Raw genomic sequence first — 26,903 nt, forward strand, 5'->3', positions numbered from 1 at the left:
GCACTCAACATACAGAATGATACCCACTACATGGGTTACCTCAAAATTATTTCCAATGACAAAGAGTCTCTGAGGGTAAGGGGGAGAATTCAGCTTTATTAGGTCCTTTCCAATTCACGTATTCCAGTGTTCTGAAGCTGTTAACAGACCATGGCTCCTATGATAACAAAAATATCCCCTTAGTTAAGACATGCCATGCTCTATTCAGCATAAAACTGTTGATACAGGTCCCTTGTCGTAATGCACATGCCCAAATTATATATGCTCCTTGTTTGTCAAATACATGCGTCAGCATAACTACAGAACGAGCTTTGTAATTATGCCTTGGGAGAATCAATAAAAATACATTAAAAACTATCATAGGAATAAATATTATAATAAATAAAAAATAAACTCCTAAATACAGTATATTAAAAATCCATTTGAAATAAATAATTAAAACATTTCACAGTACATAAAAACTTAGGATATCTCATATTAAAAAACATAGTTACCAATTAAAAAAATGACTATAAACAAATAATTTAAACAAATCTAATAAACTTGTACATAATTAATTGCGAATTACATAATTAAATAGTAAAAAATTAACATTCATATAAAAATATTTAATTTAAATAGAAGTTCCACCTCTTTCCACAACAACCCAAATCAATAACCCACAAAACAAAGGAATTCTTAATATAGATTAAAAATTAAAAATATATACTTCTATACATGACCATTAAGCAGTAAACTATTTACATAAATAAGAAACAAAAATATTTTACATTACAAAATGATATCTCTAATTTAATTTACATCCCACCCTATTACATTACAAACCCAACAACGTGCAACATTATAAATTACTAATTTACCTAAACAATTAAGCATTTGTATATTTCAAACCTTAATTCTAAAAATCATTATATTGACATTATTTGCAATAAAATATTGTAAATAACATTAAAATATAAAAATAAATTAACTGCTATATTTAGGTAAGCCATAGTAAAGAAAACAATATTATTTAAACCAATATTAAATACCTAACAAAAATGATACTCCCGACAAAAATATTCTGTTACATGATAGTTTTGTTTTAACAATATTCTTGACACACTATTAAGGTGTTACAATATTTGCAACTCAATAGTTTGTCCTATCATCCTGCATGATGTTTGGTGGAGGGTGAAGAACATTTAGCCGATGCCAAGTGCCACTTGTTGGAGTCCACTCTTTGAGCCTCCTGCCACACATATCATGATAGCTGGAGCCTTAAATGTAAATGTCAGGCTACAGAGTAATACCCCTACCTGCCCTGGGACTAGGCAAAGGGGCTGCTCGTTTCTGAAGTTCTACAGTGCAGAGCCTGTCATAAGGCAAGAGTCAGTATTTAAAAAAAAGTTCACTTCCTTTGTTTGGAATAAAGCAAGAATTGCATCACTAGTTTCTTAACTGATTAGTTGGGCCTTACAGAGTTACATTTCCAATTTTTTGTCCATATCTTCTTTTCTATATCAGCCTGACTGAGAACAGGGGGGCAGTAAAACCTTTACAATAAAATCTCCATGGACTACAACCTAGATATGTCAGGAAATGTTATATCAGTTCACTAGAAAAATATGGGCACATGCATATTTTTACACAATGCAACCACTGAGTATAGCCATCCGTTATCTTTCAATAGCACAGGGAGACACCACCTTGTGGGGTGAATCTAAATCTGCACTTAATGAATAAACCGGTTATGTTATTTATTGTAATAAAAAAGCTTTTAACTATGAAGTTTGAATTACAAGTAGCTACACTCTTACTCAAGGCGCACCCATAAACCTTGTGACCACGCTAGTCACACCCCACTGAAAACTGTTTTCACCTATAATGTCATGGTTAATTCTCATGTTTGCCCTGAAATAGACTTAAAATCTGATCTTGACCACTCTTTTGTAAATAAGATTTTCAATCACTTTTGGTAATTCAAATACACTTACGCTACAGTTATGCAGGCTTCTCTGACCACTTGCGACCGGAGGTCTTTGACTGAAAGCTTGAATGCTGAATCAAGCAACCGTAAATGCTGGAAAAAACAGTCGTAGTCTGCAGCTCCAGCAACAAGTAGTGATCTGACCTTTTTGAGCTGAAAAATAGCAAAATTAGACCTATAAGTTCATCAGTATGAGTAACAAGAAAAATATTTTCCAATATATTTAGTTTAATACTTCTTTATGAACACAGTAAAAAGTTCATAATCAAACAATTTTATGGACGGAGAAACCGAGGGACAAGATGTTGAATAAAAATGTGTATATTAGCTTAATCAAAGCATTCATTAGGTAGCGTTTCCAGTTAAGCTACCTTGAGCAAATTTCCCTTCAGGACCTCATTTACTTCTAGGGGCAGAATGTATAGACCTGAACAACCTTTTTCCTATGCCTGGTAAGGAAAGTACATAGTCTACTTACTATAGAGACACATACTGGACCACTTCCTTCAGACTTAAGAGATAAGTAGGCCGCAGTATGGAGATAATTTCCATCCAGCACTAGAAACGCATAAAAACACCAATGATGGTGCTTAGGAGGCATGACCTGTGAAGCGGTGTTCCACGTAGCAGTCTGATGCTTGATCAATCCGAGACTCTTTTTGAAGTTAAACTTCAGGTCCTAATCCACTTTCACCTAGATATGAATGGAATATAGGACTGGTAGTGAAGCACAAGTTACTACTTGTGTAACGATATATCTGTAAGAGACATTAGTTAGTGATAGATTCCTTACCTTAGAATATCCCCAGGCGTCAGACTGGATCCGGAAAGTTTTGCGTAGCAGTACCCTTGCGCGTCGGTAGGCGTTGTCTGCGGCTCCGCGTCCGTCGTCGGCGCCGTGATGACGTCGTCGGAGTACTTAGACGCCGCCTCCGCGTGCTGACGTCAGTTCTTAGCCACAGCTTTTCCGCGCCAGAAGCGCAGAGCCATGACAAAAACCGACACTGGTGCCAAGAAAATAGGGCCCTGAAAGGGGATGACCTTAACCCTAGATATCGGTTCGCAGAACGAGGAGGATGGGTGGGTCGGTAAGGAATCTATCACTAACTAATGTCTCTTACATATATATCGTTACACAGTAGTAACTTGTGCATCTGAAAGAGACACGTTAGTGATAAATTCCTTACCTTAGAATAGATATCCCAGCAATACCATCCCCGTGGTGGTGGGTCTGCGAACCAATATTTACACCAGAAAGTCCTGGAGAACAGAGCGGCCAAAGTAGCCATCCCTCCGGACTTGACTGTCCAGGCAGTAGTGCCTAGCAAACGTGTGCAACGAGGCCCACGTAGCTGCCTGGCAAATGTCCTGCAAGGGCACACCTCGCCCCAAGGCAGTTGTAGTGGCCGTGGCTCAAGTGGAATGAGCCCTCAGCCCAACAGGGGGTTCCTTCTTAGCCAAGGAGTAACACGCCTGGATGCACATGATAATCCATCGAGAGATAGTCCTCTTGTGCACGGCTTTCCCTTTCTTAGCGCCCGCGTACCCAACAAAGAGTTGATCATCCACCCGGAACTGGCGTGTGCGATCCAGATAGATCGAGAGCGCACGTTTTGGGTCCAGACGGTGGAGCCTCTCCTCTCTCGAGGTGTGCGGAGGCGGAAAGAAGGTAGGCAATGTGATGGACTGCCCAATGTGGAAGGCGTGACCACCTTAGGCAAGAAGGAGGGCCTAGTCCTCAAAACAACCTTGTCCGGATGGACTGAAAGGAAAGGAGGCTTACAAGAGAGGGCCTGGAGCTCACTCACTCTCCTGGCAGAGGTGATGGCTACCAGGAAGGCAGTCTTCAAAGAAAGAAGGCGAAGTGGACAGTTATGAAGTGGCTCAAAGGGAGCGCACATCAGAAATGTTAGAACCAGGTTCAAGTCCCACTGAGGCATCACGAAAGGAACAGGAGGAAAGGTATGAGTGATGCCCTTCAGGAATCTGTTTACGATAGGGGACTTGAACAAAGAAGGCTGGTCAGGCAGCCTCAGAAAGGCTGAAAGAGCCGAAAGATAGCCCTTGATAGTGCCCAGTGGGCAAGAGAAAGAAGGAATAGAAGAACCTCAGAGAGAGGGGCATTGAGGGGATCCACAGCCTTTGCTGTGCACCATGCCACAAATCTGTTCCACCTGAAGGCGTATACCGTTTTTGTGGAGGGACGCCTGGCTGCCAGAATGATGTTGCAAACCTCAGGAGGCAAGTCAAATGGCCTCAACTGTCGCCGCTCAATCTCCAAGCATGGAGGTGGAGACTGGACAGGTTCGGGTGGATGACCGTCCCCTGCTGCTGCGACAGAAGGTGCTCCTGAAGAGGCAGACGAATCGGGGGATCGACTGACATGCTGAGTAGCTCGGGATACCAGTACCTTCGTGCCCAGTCCGGAGCCACAAGGATGACTTGTGCCCGGGCGCGCTTGATCTTCTTCAGCACTCTGGGCAGAAGAAGTATAGGCGGAAAGGCGTACAAAAGACCGCAGCTCCACTCGCGACGAAAAGCGTCTCCGAGCGAGTGCCGCCTTGGAAATTCCAACGCGCAGAACTGATGACATTGCGCGTTCTCTTCGGTGGCGAATAGATCTAACCAAGGCTCTTCCCATCGCAGAAAGAGGCCTTGCGCCACGTCCGAGTGCAGACACCATTTGTGATCCATCGAGCACCGACGGCTGAGTTCGTCCGCCCTGGCGTTCAGAGAACCGACCAGGTGTTGAACCACAAGAGTCACGCCCTGATGTTCCAGCCATTGCCAGAGACGCAGAGCCTCCTGGCAAAGGGTCCAACGACCCCACCCCGCCCTGTTTGTTGCAGTACCACATGGCGGTGGTGTTGTCCGTGAACACCTGCACTGCGCTCCCTCGGACAGACGGGAGGAATGCTTTCAGTGCCAGACGAATCGCCCGCAGCTCTAACAGATTGATATGGAGCCGGGACTCCGTTGGAAGACCAGAGTCCTCTGATCTTCCCCTCTCCCAAGTGGCCTCCCCAGCCTTGGAGGGACGCGTCCGTCAAAACTACGTGCTCCGGTTGGGGAAGGGAGAGGGATCTGCCGTTGACCCAATCGCGGTCTGTGAGCCACCACTGCAGCTGTCTCGCAGTGCCCTCCGAGATCAGGACATGGTCGGACAGGTTGCCCCGGTGCTGGGCCCACTGAAACTTCAGGTCCCACTGCAGAGCCCGCATCCGCCACCGGGCGTGATGCACCAGAAGGATGCAGGAGGCCATCAGCCCCAGAAGCCGCAGCCTCAACCTGACCGAAACCCGGGATAACGGCCGGAAGACCGGAATCAGAGCCTGTATATCCCAGACCCGCTGTTTGGGCGGGTAAACCCGAAACTGTGCCGAGTCGAGAACCGCTCCGATGAAAAGGAGCTTCTGAGAGGGACACAGGTGTGACTTCGGCACATTGATGGAAAATCCCAGCTGGTGCAGGAGATCGGCCGTAGTCTGGAGGTGGCTGACGACTGCCTGGGGCGAGGCCGCCTTCAACAACCAGTCGTCTAGGTAGGGGAAGACTGATACCCCTAACCTGCGCAGGTGAGCTGCGACCACCTCCATCACCTTCGTGAACACCCGTGGGGCGCTGGTAAGGCCGAAGGGGAGCACGGTAAACTGAAAGTGCTCTAGGCCTACCGTGAACCGCAGGTAACGCCGGTGGGCCGGCAGGACGGGGATGTGGAAATATGCGTCCTGCAAGTCCAACGCTACCATCCAGTCTCCTGGGTCTAGGGCAGCCAAGACCTGAGCCAGTGTCAGCATTTTGAACTTCTCCTTCCGGAGGAAGCCGTTGACGTTCCTCAGATCCAAGATAGGGCGTAGGCCCCCTTTGCCCTTCTTGGGTACCATGAAGTAGTGGGAGTAGCAACCACGACCTACTTCTGGCCCAGGAACGCGCTCGATGGCCCCCTTGGCCAAGAGGGCCAAAACTTCCTCCTGCAGGAGCCGCAAGTGATCCCCCGATACGCGGTGGTGTTGCGGTGGCATGGCTTGAGGGGTCATCTCGAAGGGGAGGGAGTAGCCCCTTCGGACGATCTGCAGCACCCACCTGGAAAAAAAGACACATGCAATCTACTGGATCAACCCTGAGGTCACAGAGCATTGAAATATCTAGGAATCATGTTGGCAAGACATATGAAAGTAGAGTACAGAACCAACCATCCTTAAACTGTTTAGCGATCTAGCAGTGGAGCTGACAATATGGAAAGGATGCTAAATACCAGAGCATGTTAAAATAATTACTGTGAATATTTTTATACATGTATATCTTTAAAATGTTTTGCTAGAGAGGGTGCATGAAGGAGACCTATGACATGACTATCACACTTCTTCATTTACAGTGCCAAAGGAAAACTAACGTGCTGAGGTAGGCTACTAGTAAATCAGAGGATAAAGTTGTCAGACTGGATTGAGGTGGATTGCATTAGTAAGATACACAATGATTGAAGCAATTGAGGAAAAGCAATATTAGAAAAAAGGAATACATTACAAGTGACACAGAGGACAGGCAAAAGACAGTGCAGAACATGTCACACCCTGAACAAGGCCCTCGTAGGTGCAAGAATGCAAGTGATTACAACAACGTAATGGAAACCAGTCATCAGCACCACATAATTCCTAAAAACATTAGTTGAGAAACTTCAAACATAAAAGTCATCCTTTGGTCAGTACAAAGATTCTTAATTATTAAAGTGACCAGGATAGTTTAAAAGGGACTGCGAGGTGGCACCGACAGGGATCCATTTCTTAACTGACCCGTTCGGCCGTTATGACAGAGGCAGTCTTCACGCAGAGAAATGGACACAGTTGCTTGACTTCCGTGGTGCGCCGACTGAGAGAACAGCCCCACCCACCTGCCATCTCTCCACACAGGAAGGGCGAGAGCGAGGCGAAGTGGGAGGAAACAACCCCAAAAGAAGTCACCCACGGAGGGTGAAAAAGGACCAATCACCAGAGGTTGGGGGCGCTGCAACCAAAGGAGAAAGAGAGGAGGCGAGTGAAGACCGGCGCGTGGACAAAGCAGCAAGCGGTATTGGAGAGGAAGAAGGAGTGAAGTTGGGGGACGAAGACGTGCGGTGGAGCGAGGAGTGGTGGAACCCACCGGAGGATGCTGGAGAGCGGCCGCAACTCAGGAGAGTTGCGGTGGAGCCAGTGAAGTGTTCGTGAACCAGGGGAAAAAGGGGAAGGGGCTGAGGGTGGCGGGAGGGTTACTGATATAGCGGGTAACGACCCAAGCACAGCCGCGGTGCGTTCATTGGGGCGTAGGGGCGTAGCCCCACCAGCCACATGGAGAAACCGTCGGCGTCATTGCATCGCGCATTAAGCATTAGCAATTTAGCAGCAATCCCCTAATTTAAATTGCAATCATCCGCCTCAGCCTGACCGGCGCCAGGACACACCCGGCGATTTCGGAATGTGCAGGCAGGGGGGTGGCCTCAGCCTGCTGCAGCTTGAGTGACAGTCACTCAGTCCATATGACCACACCCTCAGGCTGCAGCAGACCAGTCCAGACTGTAGTGCGCAAGTGCAAGTTGGTGTAAAACTTGCCCGAGCATGCGCACAGTTGTCAGCTCCCTTGCAGAGCGTAACCAGAGGGTGCTGGTTTACCCGGCCGCAGCCACCGGGGTTTACAGAGGGCGATGGGGCGAGCAGCAAATATGCCCCCCTAGCCAATCCTGGCGCTGAATGCAGCGCCAGGATTGGCTGGTCCACCGCGCAGCATCGATCATTGGATGCCACGCATGGGGGTGACAAAAACTGCCTCAGCCGCACTGTTATGGCCAATCACTGTGTGACTTCATGTGAAGCCATGTAGTGATTGCCCATTATCGCCGGGATGCGTGCACTACCTGCTGTGAGTATTCTTGTGCGCAGCAGAGACCGTGTCCCGTCCGTGTCACCGTGACGGACTCCGTCCCCTGGCCCTGAGTTACTTATGAGGCGGGCTGCGGTGCAAGCGGGCAGCAGTTATGAATTTGATTCTTTCATTTTTGAACTGAAGCCACTGCTCGCACCGCCCGCTGCCTGGGCCAAATTGGTGCCTCATCATGCCGCTGCCCCTTCATCTCCAAGGTGAAGTACTAGGCTCCTGTCTCGCTGCTATAGAAAAAACAAGTAAAAACAGCCCGCATCTCCACTCTGTGACCAGCGTTCAATGCTGATTTACTCATTTGGGGCATATTGTCTCAATGTCGTTCCGTCGCCGTTAGTCGCCCAATCTCATGGCTGTTCTGAATTCCTTTCATATAAAAAGCATGATACGGCCAGGGTGTGCAGCCATGGAAAAATGAAAGGGGATTATCTGGTGAAGCATGGGATACGGTAACGGACATCCCAGAGAAGCCGGAGGTGCCAGCTTCATGTTTCCAGTGCATCACTGAAGTCCGGAACCAGAATACAGAGCCAGCAGACAGCGGAGAGAGCTGGTAAGAAGGGAGAGCGGCTCTAAGTAGGCATGCTTGGCTGGGGGTGTGCGAGCTTTTGGGTTTCAGGATGGTGCCCTCTGCCAGCCTGCGAAAATTCTATACCTACTGCAATTATTGGCTTGTCATTAGATTGACATCCTGCACCCTTGCGTGCTTTTTTAAAATTAAGTCTCTAGAGCATTGAGTACTGTCTCCCATGTCACCTGTCTGATGAAGTCTGTCCACATTATTGTTTTTACGTACAATACACTACTATATATACTACTATCTATACTACTATTATAAAGAGAGAACAAAAACCTTTTGGCAAGGTAAACTCGGGAACCACAGCGCCAATCCACACACCCAATACATTGTTGTAATCCTCAGGGTGTGCAGATGGACATAGGCTATAGAAAATAAAAAATAAAAACGTAAATTTAAAAATATAACTTAAAAAAAAAAGTACTGCCCTGAAAGTAGCGCCGGCCGCGACGCTGACGGCCACGACGTAGCGCTGGCCGCAACGTGATGATGAGGAGGAGCGGCGGTGAATTGAGGAGCTCAGGGAGGAGCGGCCGCTCTGGTAAGGCTCTGGGACACGGGACGGGGGGGAGCTGGTGCGGGAGGTTGGCCCGGAACAACTGCGGTAAGGCTCAGGGTCTGGGGGCAGCATTTCAGGGACACGGTGCGGGAGGTTGGCTTGGAACAACTGCGGTACGACTCAGGGTCTGGGGGGAGCATTTCAGGCTTGTGTGCACTCCCGCCCCGGACCCCGCCCGCCACGACATTGTCCGGGACACAGACAATGTCGTGGCGGGCGGGAGTGCACGCAAGACTGAAATGCTGCCCCCAGCCCCTTTCTGCCCCAGGCAACGCGGAGGCGGGCTGCTAGTATAAAATAAATACAGTACATGCACAGTTCTATGATGCCCATAAGGCTTGGTCCTTGCTACTAAAAAAGCTAAATAAACATATGTGCGCCACTCCGTGTGTGGTTCTTGGAAGGAGAACTGCCTGCCTCATCCATTCACTGATGTACCTATAGCTATCGGGTAAAAGAACTACAGTCATCATATTTATGACGTTGCTTACTGGCTTTTCAGCATTATTTGTTTACATGTTCTGATGTAGGGGACCATCTTCCTATGGTAACCCTGACGGAGGACTCACTTCACATTGGCCACTTACTACTGCCTACAGAAGGAATTCGGAGGTTTAGGTGTGGCAACGCCTCCCTGTCCTTAGCACTTTGGTGCAACTTGTGAGTTCTTGCTCGGTGACTGACATAGGCAACCTACGCTATTCTACCAACTTAAGTCTGCAGTGCTCATCGATAGATCCCCACACGAGGCCGGTCTTCTCCCTGGACCTGTGTGTGAGCTCGCTCCCTGGAATGGATCCGGCCGCTCACTCTGAGGGGAGCTGGAGCCCCGCTCATCTTTCAGGTCCTGGTTTCCCCTCTTTCGTTGATCTCGCTGCGCATGTCCCTGATAACCTGCATCAGGTGCGTGTCTCCCTCCATCCCTTCGCCACCGGGTGCTCCCAGTGACGCCCCAGCGGTCGGCCACCTTTTTCTATAGCTGCAAACTCCTAAAATTGGGGGGGGGGGGACCATCCTGTACTTAAGACCAGACCAGTGACACAATTGGAAGCTCCGCCCCCAGGCCGACGGTGTCTGTCATCAGCAAGTGAGCCTGCATTAAGTGTTCACTGTTCAGACACCAGCCATCAAAGCTATTGATCCCCACCCAGAAGATAAGTCTTCCCCTGAGCAAAGCTGCTCCAATAGTGTGGAGAGTGAGGCAGGTTGCACATCAGGGACTTTAGATTCTTGGGATAGGACGATGCCTGAATTAATTCCAACATCACGTAGAATAGCGGTTTTTTTCATGTAACATTGCCGTTCTGAGTTCATTGGCCTTAAGATATAGGTGCCGAGAGTAATGACATTCTTGCTGTTCGGTTAGTGTCTGGCCCCTATGGTAACATTGAGATTTATAATGAATATGCTAAAGGACATAGTGGTGGGGTAGAGGTCCGAAACCTTACTGGCTTTAGGCAAGCTCCTTGACAGTCTCTCTTGGGCCGCCTCTGCTGTTATAGGGAGAGACTTTAACTGGACATTTGAGCCCCTTGATAGTGTGTAAAATGACCTGGCGGGGAGGAAGATGCTCAGTGGGGTGTCCCATGTTTGGAAATACCTCCAATTAAAAGATGGACAGTAGCTATCCAACTGAAAAATATTTGCTTAGAAAACGGCTTAAGGGTGGCCAACTCCTGAACCATCTCTGTAAGACAAGGGGCCAATACATTCAATAATGGCCACCATTAGAAAACCAGACCTTACGGGGCCGACTGCGCATACTGTTCAAATATGGCACACAGTAATGCGACATTTGGGCTGGGAGAGAAGACTAGCACAGCACAAGCCACTATGGAACACGAGAAAGCTAGGCAAATTGGGCAAGAGCAAGGGTTTTCAACAGTGGGACACAATAGGGATCTCGCGACTAGGTGACCTCAGGAGAGGGGGTAAAATCGTCACTTTTGCCCATTTACAAGAACATTACACAATGGCGCCCACTGAACTGTTTCACTATATACAGATTAAACACGCACTGGTGGCGGTCATTCCACTTGACACGACTCTCCCAGAAGCCTCCCCATTAGAGGACAGACGCCTGACGGAGTATATAGATAAACAAGCATTTGCAATGCAATAGGTCTCCGTCTCGCATTAGGAAAGTTTGAGCTATTGGTATTGTAAATGACAATGTTTTTATTTATGTGTTGGGTTTGAAAATAGCGAAATTAATAGCTTTGTCATTTTGTTTCGCAAATGTGACACCTATAGTATTTGTAATGCAATAATTGTTGTATTTACGTGACTTAGATGTATTGATATTACAAATAGCAATGGCTTTTATTTTTTTATAATTAATATGTTAATAAAAGTTATTGTAATTTATAATGGCAATAGCTTAAACTTTTGTAAATAACTTTTGTGAAGATTATGTTCAGTGTATTTTATTGTGACGAAAATCCAAGAACAGAAGTGAAATATTAACATCTTTTGGTGACATTTGTAATATAGCTTGAAACATTGAGAGAACATATTTTAACCAGTTGTTGAATGGTTGCACAGAATGATGCTGTGGTGGCACTTGAATCTTGGTTACCTGGGAGCGCCTTATTTTGCAGCTCTGCAGCATTACCCAGGCCAGGAGTAAACGCCCCAGCACCCAGGCCAGGAGTAAACGCCCCAGCTCGTCTGCTGCAGTTTTGGCAGACTTGTCAGACCACATGAAATGTATATGTAAATAATTAAGGGAGAGGTGCTTTGGTGGAGCCCCTTCACTCGTTTGTTGGTCCAGTCTACAATTACAATACATAAATACAGATTTCTAAGTATGCTTTCACCAAATTAGCTTGTTGTTTTCACAAGGTTTAAAACACCTGAGCCCTGTAAATGGTTTGAAATAAAGGAGATGAAAGGAGTTAATTTGTTCGTTGTGTTTTGCTCGGCCCATCACTAAATATGTTTTCCATGCGCTCTGCTCCCTTAATTATCACACTGAATGAGTTGCTATTTTCATCATGTGGCTGAACCTGTAATCTGTGTGTAGCAAAGGGGTGCTATGCTGTTGGAAAACTTGCTGAAGCTGATAAGCTGGAGGGTACTTTTAATGCCAATATCGGAGTCTGTAATGTAATGTAATGTAATGTATGTGGTCTTGTAAAGCGCACTACTGCCCTGAGGCGTCGTGGCGCTGTAGACCGCTGGGGAACCCGTCCTGGCTATCCCTGTGAGATGGTCCCTACTGGGTATCTCCAAGGTGAAACCAGGCATCCCCGGCGAATGTGGGGGGCCGTTGTAGAGATGAGGCAAGCTAATTCCCAGAGTTGCCGAGTGTGATCCCTGGTTAGAGTAGGCACCGAGGCGAGAATTATGGAGTCCGCTGACCGCGTCGGGAATTGAACCCTGGTCCCGGGCCGCTCTTTGCTTCCGGGTCTGCCGCCTCTAACCAGTGAGCCTCACCACTCCACGGAATGTATGAAGCTCTGTGGTTATACTGAATAAGCAGCTACCTATGTTATGCCATCTATTAATGTAATAACTGCACTTTCACAATTGCTTTATTAACCTTCCTGCTTTCTCAAATTTGCTTGAAAATGCACGATTTTTCTTCTTTTTTTTCTAGAATTTTCTTGGGGGGGTAACCCCCAAAAATCCCCCTTTTGGGGTTCGGCTCGCTCGCTGCGCTCGCTCGCTACAGTGCGGTATGCAAATCACTTTGCGCACCACCACTTTCAAATGTCACCCACCGCCGCTGCCAAAGCAAAAAGCATTTGCTAAACTGCACTACCGTCCCAGGACACCCCCCACATCATTTTTTTCCTTTCCCTATTACCCTGTTATTTTGCTCACAGAGACAACCAGGGCACACTGCTGGGTCAGGGTGTTCTACTGCACAAACAAGTTTAGTCCTACAGCAAACACGCAAGGAACGTCTGCTGTGTGGTATGTTCCAGGCTGTCAAGTGTCATCTGGCTCCTCTACTTTATAAAGCAACCCACGTTTTCTTGTTGTCTTTCATTCTATTCTTTTTGCGACACCGGTCGGGTGTGGTGATGGGTATACAACTAATACCAACCCTGCTGCCCCACAGTGACTGACGGCTCCCTTTTTCCTGTCTCTTTATGAGCCTTCGGGGAAGCTCACGGACTCCGAAGACCAAGCCAAGCCGACCGTGACTACCAACCAGAGCAGCCAGAAGGAGGACTTTGCGATGAAAGAATAAGGCCCCTTTGTGACCCCTAAAGCCCAAAGACCAGATATTTTCAATAAAACTCGCACCATTGCTCATTACATACAGCCTCCCAGTCTGTTTATCCGGCCCGCGATCCGACAGGTGGTGTCAGAAGTGGGATAATCCGGAGGCATGGAGGCTGCAATTGCTAAAATGGCCAAGAAAACCTGGGTAAAGTGATGGAGCGTTTTCTCACTTAGGTGGACGAAGATTGAGAAAAAAACTACAACATGTGCTCACCCGACAAGGGTGAGCCCATGGGGCAGCCATGGAGAAACTCACGGAAGCTATCGAACAGCAGAGATACTCTTCCCTCTGTGATACTATAAAGATATGTGAGCGGCGAGGATCTGGACTACTTCTTTAATAACTTTGAGAGGATGGCCACGGCAGCGACCTGGCCGGCAGTTAAATGGGGACAGTACTTGGGTCTATTATTGCCAGGCGATTTACAAGCAGCTTATCAAGCAGCAACTACGCAGGGAGTGACTCCATATGCGGACATAAAACAATGTATCATGGAAAGATTGGGAGTTGATGATGAGACGTATAGAATGAAACTCTGCCAAATAAAAGAAGGCCCCCAAGGAAACACCGAGAGCGCTATACTTCTGGGTAAAATACATGGTTGACCGTTGGTTGGAACCCTCCAATACCACCAAAGAAGGGATCATGGCCATAATCTACCTGGAACAGTATTTGTCCTCCCTGCATCCTCCCATCCAAAAGTGGGTCAGACAGCATGCACTTCTCACCCTGAGAACGGCTGTCGAAAGTGCCAGTGCATACAGCAGAGCCCAGGAAATACAAAAGGAGCGTGATAACCCACCCTGGAAAGCGGGAAGCAGTGGGGACCCCCGGCCATCCCAAACTCCAATCGTATGAAAACCGGAACCAGTCACCGTCGTACCTGGTCCTACCTTGATCAAACCACCCCTGCTAGACCCCAATTCTTTAATTGTGGGGGATGGGACATATAGCGAGGTTTTGTCCCCAAAAAGAAGAGCCAATGGAGATTGGAATGGTCCGGAACTATTATTGCTCTCCACCCGATTGACAACCACCCCCTTATCACTGTATGGTGTCTGTAAACGGACAGCCAGTCACAGCTTTGGCAGATACAGGGTGCCTTCAAAGTGTCATAAGGCCCTAGGACATGGAACACGGGATCAATCCCATTGAAGGGACAGTAACCATAAATATGTTCATGGTGACAAGAAAGCAATACCTTACTACCCCCGTGTACAAATTCAACACAAAAATGACCCTAGATCTACTCTAAAGGTGGGCCTCATTAACCGATTGCCTGAACAGGCCATCCTTGGAAAAGACTACTCGAACCTGATTAAGGATACGCCACCAGGAGATGAAGAGTGGTGGAATACAGCTCCCTTCTCCAGGAACGAAGATCACGAATGACCTTCCTCCAAGATAAAGAAAAACCGAAACCAAAAGAAGAAAGGAAAAAAGAAGCCCACCCCAGTGTTGCCAGTTCTCACCGATGAGAACTCGCGGGAAAGGGATAGAAACTTCCACGCAGCGCAAAGAGAGGACCCTGTCCTATGAGAAGCCCTAGAGAATGAAGATCCCCTTCAAGTAGGTACCTACTTCTTTATCAAGAATGGGTTGTTATACAGAAAGGGATACCCCACCCACAAACCCCAACTGTTGGTCCCGGGGCCGCTTCGTTAAATAGTCCTTTATCTAGCCCATAGTCATCTCTTAGGGGGGCATTTTAGCGATGAGAAAAGCTGATTATGGAAAACTTCTACTGGCCAGGAATTTACCAGCAAGGAAAGGCGTATTGCAGTGTCCCATATGCCAGAAAATTAGTAGATATAGGCCTCCCCGTGCACCCCTTCGTCCTGTTCCTGTTATTGGCGAACCCTTCTGTAAGATGGGAATGGAAATTATAGGACCTTTGTTGCCTTCTCGAAGCGGATGCCACTATGTGCTTGTCCTAATTGACTATGCCACCCGTTTCCCTGAGGCGATCGCCCTGCGTCGCTTAAACGCCGCTAACATAGCCAAAGCCATGAAAAGGAAAATGCTACTTACCTGTATGCATCTGTTCTTGGCATGTAGAGCTGCAGAGTTACACACTGTGCATAGATGGCCACCTAGTGTTGGGCCTGGATGTTTGCAGTTTGTTTTGGAGTAGAAAAGTTTTTGGAAGTCACAGGATTGGCGAGTCCTCCTTTGGATGATACTGCACATGGGCATCTGCTTCATCTGCAGATTGTTTTTCGCCATTCGGGAAGTGATGGAGCTGTACAAGAAGTAATGATGTCCATGTGGTTTGTATCTAATTAAGATAATACTGGAACAGATAAAGGTAGCCCGGGAGGCGGGTGGGCGTGTGTAACTCTGCAGCTCTACGTGCCAAGAACAGATGCATACTGGTAAGTAGCATTTTCCGTTCGAGGCATATGAGCTGCAGATTGCACACTGCATAGATTGCATAGCAGTACCCACCTTAGCGACGACCACCCGTATCTGTTGCAGTTGTTTGAAACAGAGTTTTTAGTACAGCCTGGCCCACAGTGGCTTGTTGCTTAGTTTGCACATCTACACAATAGTGTTTTGTGAAAGTGTGCGGTGTAGACCATGTAGCTGCTTTGCATATATCATCTAGGGGAATGTTCCCCAAGAATGCCATTGAAACCCCTAATTTTCTTGTAGAATGGGCTTTTGGAGAAATTGTTAACGTACGTTTGGCTTTATGGTAACAAATTTGTATGCATTTGACAATCCATCTAGCAATTCCAGATTTTGATATGGGGTTGTCTTTAGGTGGTGGTGAAAAACACACAAAAAGCTGTTTTGTTTTGTGAAACCTTAGTGTTCTTTCTATGTAATACAGAGGCGCTCTTTTGATATCTAAAGTGTGTAGAGCTCTTTCAGCGACTGTTTATGGCTGCGAGAAGAATACGGGCAGCTCAACAGATTGATTCAGATGGAATGGTGAAATGACTTTTGGAAGGAATTTAGGATTAGTACGAAGAAGCACTTTGTTATGATGCATTTGCAGGAAAGGTTCTTGAATGGTAAATGCTTGCAGTTCGCTCACTCTTCTAAGAGAAGTAATGGCTACTAGAAAAGCTACTTTCCAAGTTAGAAATTGCAATTCACATTTATGTAAGGGTTCGAAGGGAGGCCCCATGAGACCAATGTTTAAGTTCCACACTTGTGAAGGTGGTGTTCTGGGAGGGATTATTCTTTTCAGCCCTTCCATGAAACCTTTTATAGCTGGTACTCTAAAAAGAGATGGATGTTGTCTATTTTGTAAGCATTCTGCGATAGCAGCAAGGTGTAATCGGATAGACGTGTATGCTAAATTACACTTATGAAGGTGTAAGAGGTATCCTATGATGTGTTGAATAGACACATCCAGGGGATTTATGTGGTTGTTTTGACACTTAGCAGCATAACATGCTCTCGTGGTGGGACGTCTAGCTTCTTTGGTGACATTCATACATTCTTGAGGAAGGTTAAGATAACCAAACTCTAGGACTTCAGGAGCCAGATCACTAAGTTGAGCTGAGCTGGGTCCGGGTGTCTGACCTCTCCATGGTTCTGCGTTAATAGGCGTGGAGATAGGCTTAGTTTTTGGTGTGGTACCACAGATGGTTGCAGCAGTGAGGTGTACCACGGTTGTCTCGCCCAAGTTGGGGCAACTAGAATGAGTGTCAGGGAATGCTGCTGTAGTTTGCGTACCACTAATAGAAGTAGTGGGAGAGGAGGAAAAGCGTACGCAAATTGTCCTGACCAGTTCATCCATATCGCATTGCCTTTGGACAATGGGTGTGGGTATCTGGCGGCGAAGTTTGGCCATTTTGCATTTTCATGGGTGGCTAGGAGGTCTATCTGAGGTTGTCCCCACGTTGGAAAAAACGGTTGAAGAACTTGCGGATGAAGTTCCCACTCGTGGATCTGCTGTGTCTGTCGAATTAGTAGATCTGCCATTGTGTTTTGTACTCCTGGGACATGTTGGGTGAAGAGGAAGATCTTTAGTGGTATAGCCCATCTCCATATCTGCTGTGCTGAGAGAGCTGCAGAGAGTGTGTCCCTCCTTGTTTGTTTATGTAGTACATGGCTGTCTTATTGTCTGTGCGGACTACGACAGCTTTGCCTGATATTTGTGTTTAGAATGCTTTTAGGGCTAGAAAAACGGCTAGCATCTCTAGGTGGTTGATGTGGAGTAACTTTTGTTGCGGTATCCATCTGCCTTGCATGGTGTGATGCAGTAGGTAAGCTCCCCAGCCGGAGAGCGATGCGTCCGCTGTCATTATTATTTGGAGAACTGGCTCTAGAAACGGTTGGCCCTTTGAAAGGTTTTTTGTGCTCCACCATTGCAGAGAGCGATGAGTCCGACTGTCTACCAACACTAGGTCTGTTAATTGACCATGAGCCTGATTCCACTGGCGTGCTAGGCACTCTTGAAGTGGACGCATTTGCAGTCTTGCGTGAGGTACTATAAATATGCAAGATGCCATAATTCCTATGAGTTGCATGAACACTCGAGCTGGAAGAGAGTCTTGTGGTTTGAATTTTGTTAGGAGCGTTTGCACACTTGTTATCCTGGCTGGAGAGGGATAAACTAGTGTTAATTGGGTGTTTATTGTAGCGTCGAGGTATTGTTGTGAGTGCGAGGGTAGCAGATGTGACTTAGTGTGATTTAATGTGAATCCCAAGTTGTGGAGTAGTAGAATTGTGGCGTGAGTGTGTTGTACACACTGATTGTATGAGCTTGCTTGTATGAGCCAGTCGTCCAGATATGGGAAGACGTGAATATGCTGTCTTCTTAAGTGTGTTGCTACGACTGCTAGGCATCTGGTAAACACTCTTGGTGCTGTTGTGACTCCGAATGGGAGCACTTCGAACTGGTAGTGCTGCCCGTCTTGCAGAAAATCTGAGATATGTTCTGTGCGCTGTGTGGATGGGAATGTGAAAGTAGGCGTCCTTGAGATCTAGAGTGACAAGGAAGTTGTTTTGTAACAGGAGCGGAAGGACTTGTTGAAGTGTGACCATATGAAAATGATCCGACTGTATGTAAATGTTTAGAGGTCTGAGGTCTAGAATAGGTCTCAGAGATCCGTCTTTCTTTGGAATTAAGAAATATAGGGAGTATACTCCCTTGTTCTGCTGATGCTTTGGAACTATTTCTATTGAATTTTTCTGCTTGCAGGAGAGATACCACTTCCTGTCTGAGCAGCGTCAAATGTTCTTGTGACATTGGACACTGTCTGGGTAGAATCTTTGGTGGGGTGGATTTTAGTTCTAGACTGTAATCTGACTGGATTATTTGAAGCACCCACCTGTCTGATGTGATATTTTCCCAGGCTGGAATATATTTCTGTAGTCTTCCCCCGACAGAAGCGGAATGGGGCGAGGGGAGTCATTGGGTAGGGGTGGAGGCAGAGCGGGAATTGTTGTTCTTGCCTCTGCCCTTGTTGTTGTTACCTCTGTAACCACCCCTTTGGTAGCCCTTACTATATGTATATTGTGTGGGGGCTTTGTACGAGGTGGCTTAAACGCCGCTAACATAGCCAAAGCCATGAAAAGGAAAATGCTACTTACCTGTATGCATCTGTTCTTGGCATGTAGAGCTGCAGAGTTACACACTGTGCATAGATGGCCACCTAGTGTTGGGCCTGGATGTTTGCAGTTTGTTTTGGAGTAGAAAAGTTTTTGGAAGTCACAGGATTGGCGAGTCCTCCTTTGGATGATACTGCACATGGGCATCTGCTTCATCTGCAGATTGTTTTTCGCCATTCGGGAAGTGATGGAGCTGTACAAGAAGTAATGATGTCCATGTGGTTTGTATCTAATTAAGATAATACTGGAACAGATAAAGGTAGCCCGGGAGGCGGGTGGGCGTGTGTAACTCTGCAGCTCTACGTGCCAAGAACAGATGCATACTGGTAAGTAGCATTTTCCGTTCGAGGCATATGAGCTGCAGATTGCACACTGCATAGATTGCATAGCAGTACCCACCTTAGCGACGACCACCCGTATCTGTTGCAGTTGTTTGAAACAGAGTTTTTAGTACAGCCTGGCCCACAGTGGCTTGTTGCTTAGTTTGCACATCTACACAATAGTGTTTTGTGAAAGTGTGCGGTGTAGACCATGTAGCTGCTTTGCATATATCATCTAGGGGAATGTTCCCCAAGAATGCCATTGAAACCCCTAATTTTCTTGTAGAATGGGCTTTTGGAGAAATTGTTAACGTACGTTTGGCTTTATGGTAACAAATTTGTATGCATTTGACAATCCATCTAGCAATTCCAGATTTTGATATGGGGTTGTCTTTAGGTGGTGGTGAAAAACACACAAAAAGCTGTTTTGTTTTGTGAAACCTTAGTGTTCTTTCTATGTAATACAGAGGCGCTCTTTTGATATCTAAAGTGTGTAGAGCTCTTTCAGCGACTGTTTATGGCTGCGAGAAGAATACGGGCAGCTCAACAGATTGATTCAGATGGAATGGTGAAATGACTTTTGGAAGGAATTTAGGATTAGTACGAAGAAGCACTTTGTTATGATGCATTTGCAGGAAAGGTTCTTGAATGGTAAATGCTTGCAGTTCGCTCACTCTTCTAAGAGAAGTAATGGCTACTAGAAAAGCTACTTTCCAAGTTAGAAATTGCAATTCACATTTATGTAAGGGTTCGAAGGGAGGCCCCATGAGACCAATGTTTAAGTTCCACACTTGTGAAGGTGGTGTTCTGGGAGGGATTATTCTTTTCAGCCCTTCCATGAAACCTTTTATAGCTGGTACTCTAAAAAGAGATGGATGTTGTCTATTTTGTAAGCATTCTGCGATAGCAGCAAGGTGTAATCGGATAGACGTGTATGCTAAATTACACTTATGAAGGTGTAAGAGGTATCCTATGATGTGTTGAATAGACACATCCAGGGGATTTATGTGGTTGTTTTGACACTTAGCAGCATAACATGCTCTCGTGGTGGGACGTCTAGCTTCTTTGGTGACATTCATACATTCTTGAGGAAGGTTAAGATAACCAAACTCTAGGACTTCAGGAGCCAGATCACTAAGTTGAGCTGAGCTGGGTCCGGGTGTCTGACCTCTCCATGGTTCTGCGTTAATAGGCGTGGAGATAGGCTTAGTTTTTGGTGTGGTACCACAGATGGTTGCAGCAGTGAGGTGTACCACGGTTGTCTCGCCCAAGTTGGGGCAACTAGAATGAGTGTCAGGGAATGCTGCTGTAGTTTGCGTACCACTAATAGAAGTAGTGGGAGAGGAGGAAAAGCGTACGCAAATTGTCCTGACCAGTTCATCCATATCGCATTGCCTTTGGACAATGGGTGTGGGTATCTGGCGGCGAAGTTTGGCCATTTTGCATTTTCATGGGTGGCTAGGAGGTCTATCTGAGGTTGTCCCCACGTTGGAAAAAACGGTTGAAGAACTTGCGGATGAAGTTCCCACTCGTGGATCTGCTGTGTCTGTCGAATTAGTAGATCTGCCATTGTGTTTTGTACTCCTGGGACATGTTGGGTGAAGAGGAAGATCTTTAGTGGTATAGCCCATCTCCATATCTGCTGTGCTGAGAGAGCTGCAGAGAGTGTGTCCCTCCTTGTTTGTTTATGTAGTACATGGCTGTCTTATTGTCTGTGCGGACTACGACAGCTTTGCCTGATATTTGTGTTTAGAATGCTTTTAGGGCTAGAAAAACGGCTAGCATCTCTAGGTGGTTGATGTGGAGTAACTTTTGTTGCGGTATCCATCTGCCTTGCATGGTGTGATGCAGTAGGTAAGCTCCCCAGCCGGAGAGCGATGCGTCCGCTGTCATTATTATTTGGAGAACTGGCTCTAGAAACGGTTGGCCCTTTGAAAGGTTTTTTGTGCTCCACCATTGCAGAGAGCGATGAGTCCGACTGTCTACCAACACTAGGTCTGTTAATTGACCATGAGCCTGATTCCACTGGCGTGCTAGGCACTCTTGAAGTGGACGCATTTGCAGTCTTGCGTGAGGTACTATAAATATGCAAGATGCCATAATTCCTATGAGTTGCATGAACACTCGAGCTGGAAGAGAGTCTTGTGGTTTGAATTTTGTTAGGAGCGTTTGCACACTTGTTATCCTGGCTGGAGAGGGATAAACTAGTGTTAATTGGGTGTTTATTGTAGCGTCGAGGTATTGTTGTGAGTGCGAGGGTAGCAGATGTGACTTAGTGTGATTTAATGTGAATCCCAAGTTGTGGAGTAGTAGAATTGTGGCGTGAGTGTGTTGTACACACTGATTGTATGAGCTTGCTTGTATGAGCCAGTCGTCCAGATATGGGAAGACGTGAATATGCTGTCTTCTTAAGTGTGTTGCTACGACTGCTAGGCATCTGGTAAACACTCTTGGTGCTGTTGTGACTCCGAATGGGAGCACTTCGAACTGGTAGTGCTGCCCGTCTTGCAGAAAATCTGAGATATGTTCTGTGCGCTGTGTGGATGGGAATGTGAAAGTAGGCGTCCTTGAGATCTAGAGTGACAAGGAAGTTGTTTTGTAACAGGAGCGGAAGGACTTGTTGAAGTGTGACCATATGAAAATGATCCGACTGTATGTAAATGTTTAGAGGTCTGAGGTCTAGAATAGGTCTCAGAGATCCGTCTTTCTTTGGAATTAAGAAATATAGGGAGTATACTCCCTTGTTCTGCTGATGCTTTGGAACTATTTCTATTGAATTTTTCTGCTTGCAGGAGAGATACCACTTCCTGTCTGAGCAGCGTCAAATGTTCTTGTGACATTGGACACTGTCTGGGTAGAATCTTTGGTGGGGTGGATTTTAGTTCTAGACTGTAATCTGACTGGATTATTTGAAGCACCCACCTGTCTGATGTGATATTTTCCCAGGCTGGAATATATTTCTGTAGTCTTCCCCCGACAGAAGCGGAATGGGGCGAGGGGAGTCATTGGGTAGGGGTGGAGGCAGAGCGGGAATTGTTGTTCTTGCCTCTGCCCTTGTTGTTGTTACCTCTGTAACCACCCCTTTGGTAGCCCTTACTATATGTATATTGTGTGGGGGCTTTGTACGAGGTGGAAGGTGTGTCTGAAGCGTATCCCCTGTTGGTACCTCTATAGGATGAGCGTCAAAATGAACGTGTGGGAGGGATACACCTACATTGGGTCCAAATAAGTGTTGCTCATCAAATTGAGTATAGCACTCTGGACTTCAGGTTTAAAACCTGATATGCGTAGCCAGGCATGTCTACGCAACAAAACACTTGTGTTAACTGCTCTGGAGGCAGTGTCTGCTGCGTCAAGTGCACAACAAATTGAGGTGTTGGTAATATTTTTCCCTTCTTGGATAAGCTTATTAGCTCTATCTTTGTACTTATCAGGGAGGTGCTGCATCAGTGACTCTAATTCTTCATAGTGTGCTCTGTCGCAACGTGCCAATAATGCTTGTTTATTGGCGATATTTTGCCGCTTGGGAGGCAGTTCTCTTTCCTGACGCATCAAAGAGTTTAGACTCTTTGTCTGGTGGAGGAGCCCCACCTGACGTATGTGAGTTAGCCCTTTTGCGTGCGTTTGAAACTACAAGCGAGTCTAGTGGAACTGGTCCTTTAATATATGCTGGATCTGAAGGTGCAGCTTTATATTTCTTCTCTATTCGTGGGTTAATGATCCGTATTCTAATTGGGTCTTTGAAAACCTCAGGAGCATGCTTAATCACTCCTTTGAGCATGGGTAAAATGGATGAGGATCTTTGTGCATTGTCAAATGTATCTAGTAGGAAGTCTTCCTCTACTGTGTCTGTATGCATGTCCACCCAATGATACTGCGCAGCTCTGTGTACCAACTGATTAAAGCCCCTCTCCCTCTCCCTGCTCTCCTTTTTCTCCCTCTCCCCATCTCCCACTCAGCACCACCACAGCATCACTGGTTCAAATATGTTCTTTCAATGTTTCAAGCTGTTTTCAAGCTTTCAAGCTTTATTACGATGTTAATATTTCACTTCTGTTCTTGGATTTTCGTCACAATAAAAAACACTGAACATAATCTTCACAAAAGTTATTTAGAAAAGTTTAAGCTATTGACATTACTAATTAAATAAATAATTTAAGTATTAATTATTTTTAAAAAAATTAAAAGCCATTGTTATTTGTATTATCGATACATCTAAGTCACGTAAATACAAAACATGTTGCATTACAAATGCTATAGGTGTCACATTTGCAAAAGTTATAACTATTGGCATTGTAAATGACAAAGCTATTAACTTAGCTATTTTAAAAAACAACACATAAATAAAAAAATTGTCATTTATAAGAATAATAGCTCAAACTTTCCTAATGCGAGACATATTGCATTTCCAATGCTTGTTTCTATTGTGGATATTGTTGGTGTTGCTAGCTGCCAGGGGTGGGTGAAGGTGGAGGTGCTCATTGTCCTCTGGGTTGTAGGTTGCAAGCATATCTTCCTATTCCAGTGTGTTAAGATAAGACACCGTTGCCCTGCCATCGGTTTCCTGACTTGGGTCCTGAGCACCTTCACCCAACCTTCCTGATTTGGTCAGTACTTCAGCTAGGCCATGGACCTCCGAATCTGTAAGTGGTAGAGCACTGCCAGGCATTACGCTTCCAGTTGTTGAGTTTGCCGACATGATAGGTGTACAGTGGCTCGTTGTTTGTATGCTCGGCCTAGGGCTGAGATATGTTTCCTTGGAGAAAACTGCTGCTTCTGAGGTTGGAGCGGCCCCAGGTACCCTTTGAAATGGCCAATTGCCTGCTTTGTCACCTAAGTGTAATGCTGCTGGAGTTTTTCGTCGATTATGAGTTCAGCCAGTGGGGTCCTCTCGGTGATGCTCAGGCTGCATATTTCCTGTCCTGCCTGGTGGGCAGGAGGTGATTGCAGATTGGAGATAGAATCATGGGGCTTTTCATTTACAGTGGGGTCCTCTAAGTTGTGCTAATGTTTCTGTGCCTCGAGATCCCGCCTTGATGCAGTTGTGCCATAGGTTTTTGTGGGGGAGGAGGGCTTGTGGTCATTGCTGGCATTGGTGGTGGCAGAAGTGATGGTAGCGGTGGCAACGGTAGCAGTGGGGTTTGCAAACCTTGCAGGTGATCGTTGCACGAGAAGATGGCTGAACCCGCGTCCCTTAGAAAGCTGAACTTTGTGTAGATCTTTGGTTGGTAACACATCTTCGTGGCTTGCGGTTTTATTGCTGCCGTCTCATGGATCTCAGGGATCATGACCGATTCCTGCTCTGTTGTAATGAGATTCGGCTCAATGCCGGGAGTTGCGCTTAGGTGTGTTGTGTTTTTAGTTTTTTTCCTTTTGTTGCCTTTGATTTCATCTTTGGCTCCAGAGACCCCCTAGTCCTACCGGACCTCATGAGTTTGCCTTAAGTCACTGCTAGGGGATGCTTCAAGAGTTTCTCCTTTCTTGAACGGGACAAGACTCAGGGTCCAAGAGGTCAAAAGATCAAAGGCTCACCACGTGTTCCACTGTTGGTTCTCTGTCCTGCTGCTTAAAGATCAGCGAGCGGAAAACTTTGAACCGGAGAAAAGCTTCCTTCCTTCTTCCTTCTTCCTCCCGGTGATGCTCGCTGATGCCGCCCAAAAGTTCTCAGGCTCCTCAGAGAGACAGCCGTCACACCCCTCTTCCCCCTGCTGTCCCCTACTGCTGTCCCCTACTGTAGCAGGCGGTAAGACCGGGGTGGAGGCAGGGGAACGGGAGCAGACGCGAAACTGAAGCTGTCGCGGATGCTGGAGCCGAGGGTCAAGCGCAGAGGCTGTCTATCGAATCCCTTGTCATTTTGAGCAATGTGCGCAAAGTACTGGGCGGTAAATAAAGAAATGCAGAGTGGAGAGCAGAGGCGACCTGCTGAATAGACCTCGCCTGAGTCCCGCTGGGTCCTGTTGAACGCTTCAGGCTGCAGCAAGGGCAAGAGCGATGCGAGGCAGGCTGTACAAGGCAAGGCGGGGCAGGGGGCAGCGAGGAGCGTTCTCTGTCCTCACTCTTCTACCCACCCGTCTTCACCACACCTGGCTGCTGGAAGCCACCGCTGGAAGCCGCCGCCGCCGCCCTGATGCCAGATGCTAGACACCGGTAACCGGGAGTCAGGGGGCCGCTACCACTATTCCGCTGGTCCACCCGGTTAGACCAGCTTGGGCTCTGGCTTGGACACAGGGCTCCACAGTGCTCCGCAGCACCACACGGCTGCTCGCAGTTTTCGTCCTCAGCTGCTGCGGCGTTGCAACTGCTCTCTAGCACCACCACCAGGACTGTGGACTTTATTTTGGGGGAGGGAATAATCAGGCCCCAAAATAACAAACTCGCAGCCATCGCTCAGATATCATTGCCCAAAACAAAGCGGGACCTCAGAGCCTTTTTAGGTTTGCTCGGATATTATCGACAATTCATACTTAACTTCTCACAGACAGCGCCCCCCCCTTACAGAACTCTTTCAGAAAAGCGTGAAAGCAGAGGCCGCATTAGAACGGCGCACTCCTTTAGTAATAACTTCCCTCACTTCCGACACCATTTTGGCCAGCCCTGATTATACCTTCCCTTTCATTCATTCTACAGACAGAAGCCTCGGATCAAGGGCGCCAGGCAGTGTTATCTCAGAAAAACAACCAGGGAGAAGAGAGACCCATACTATACATTAGCCGTAAACTGTTCCCCAGGGAGAGAAACTATGCTGTCATAGTTTGGCGCTGGACTGTTCCCATGAGGCACAGGGTCAGACTGATTCGCATATAGCCATGTCTGCACTGGGGTGCTGGAGTGAGCTAAAGAATGATGATGGATTAAACCCAGATCAGTTGACTGGGGGCAGGGCTCGAAAAATCTGAAAAATGGTACTAGTCCTGCAGGTCTAGTACCTTGAAAAATCTCCTTGACCTAACAGTAACCTACTTGACCTCCGTCTCTGAAAGCGGAGCAAATGTGACAAGATAACAAGATTTAAAGGCATCTTTATTGCTCATTTGCTTTGTGAGCAATAAAAAGGCCTTTAAATCTTGCTATCTTGTCACATTTGCTCCGCTTTCAGAGACAGAGGACAAAAGTTAGTATGTTTTCCTACTCACCAGAAAGGGCAAGTAGGACCTAAAAATAGCGTGACCTCCTAAAATTTACCTCGCAAATGCGAGCGGTCGAGTGGATTTGTCGAGCCCTGTGGGGGTGAGTGTTTGATTTGCTCAAACGCTCCATCCATCACCCCCTTTGGTATTGCGTCATAGAAAAAAAAGCTTGGAATGGTTGGCCGGAATTAAGTCAACAATGAAAGGGTTCTGAGATGGTTCTTGTCCCTACAGCCATTCAGGTTCCATATCAAACATTGAAAAAGGATAGACCAGGCGAACGTAGACTATCTGTCACGATATCCCCAAGAACAGAACTCTACTAGAAGGACAGCAAGGGAAAGGGTATGGGGGAACGGGACCAATCTCTTACCTGTCCCTTCGGGCTGTTATGACCGAGGCAGTCTTCACGCCGAGGAACGGACACAGATGTGTGACTTCCGTGGTGCGCCAACTAAGAGAACAGCCCCACCCACCTGTCCTCTCTCCACACATGAAGGGTGAGAGTGAGGCAATGCAGTGGAAGTGGGAGGAGCCAACCCCAGGAGAAGTCACCCACAGAGGGTGAAAAAGGACAAACCCTCAGAAGTCTGCGGAAGCCCGGCGCTTGGAGAAAGCAGCAAGTGGTATTGGAGA

The 26,903-nt window shown here is 46.9% G+C and overlaps 1 protein-coding gene across 48 annotated transcripts in view; it reads right to left on the reverse strand.

The window, feature by feature from the left end:
* CLASP2 (cytoplasmic linker associated protein 2) overlaps positions 1–26,903 on the reverse strand; it is a 1,795,600-nt gene that overhangs the window by 1,111,409 nt on the left and 657,288 nt on the right. For all 48 annotated transcript variants that reach the window (XM_086964693.1, XM_086964694.1, XM_086964709.1 and 45 more), the window contains one exon: positions 1,977–2,122. In XM_086964693.1, the coding sequence (XP_086820819.1) occupies positions 1,977–2,122 (146 nt within the window). The remainder of the gene's footprint in view (positions 1–1,976; positions 2,123–26,903) is intronic.

This window comes from Lissotriton vulgaris, chromosome 4_1, assembly GCF_964263255.1.
Source record: "Lissotriton vulgaris chromosome 4_1, aLisVul1.2, whole genome shotgun sequence".
Taxonomy (NCBI): Eukaryota; Metazoa; Chordata; class Amphibia; order Caudata; family Salamandridae; genus Lissotriton; species Lissotriton vulgaris.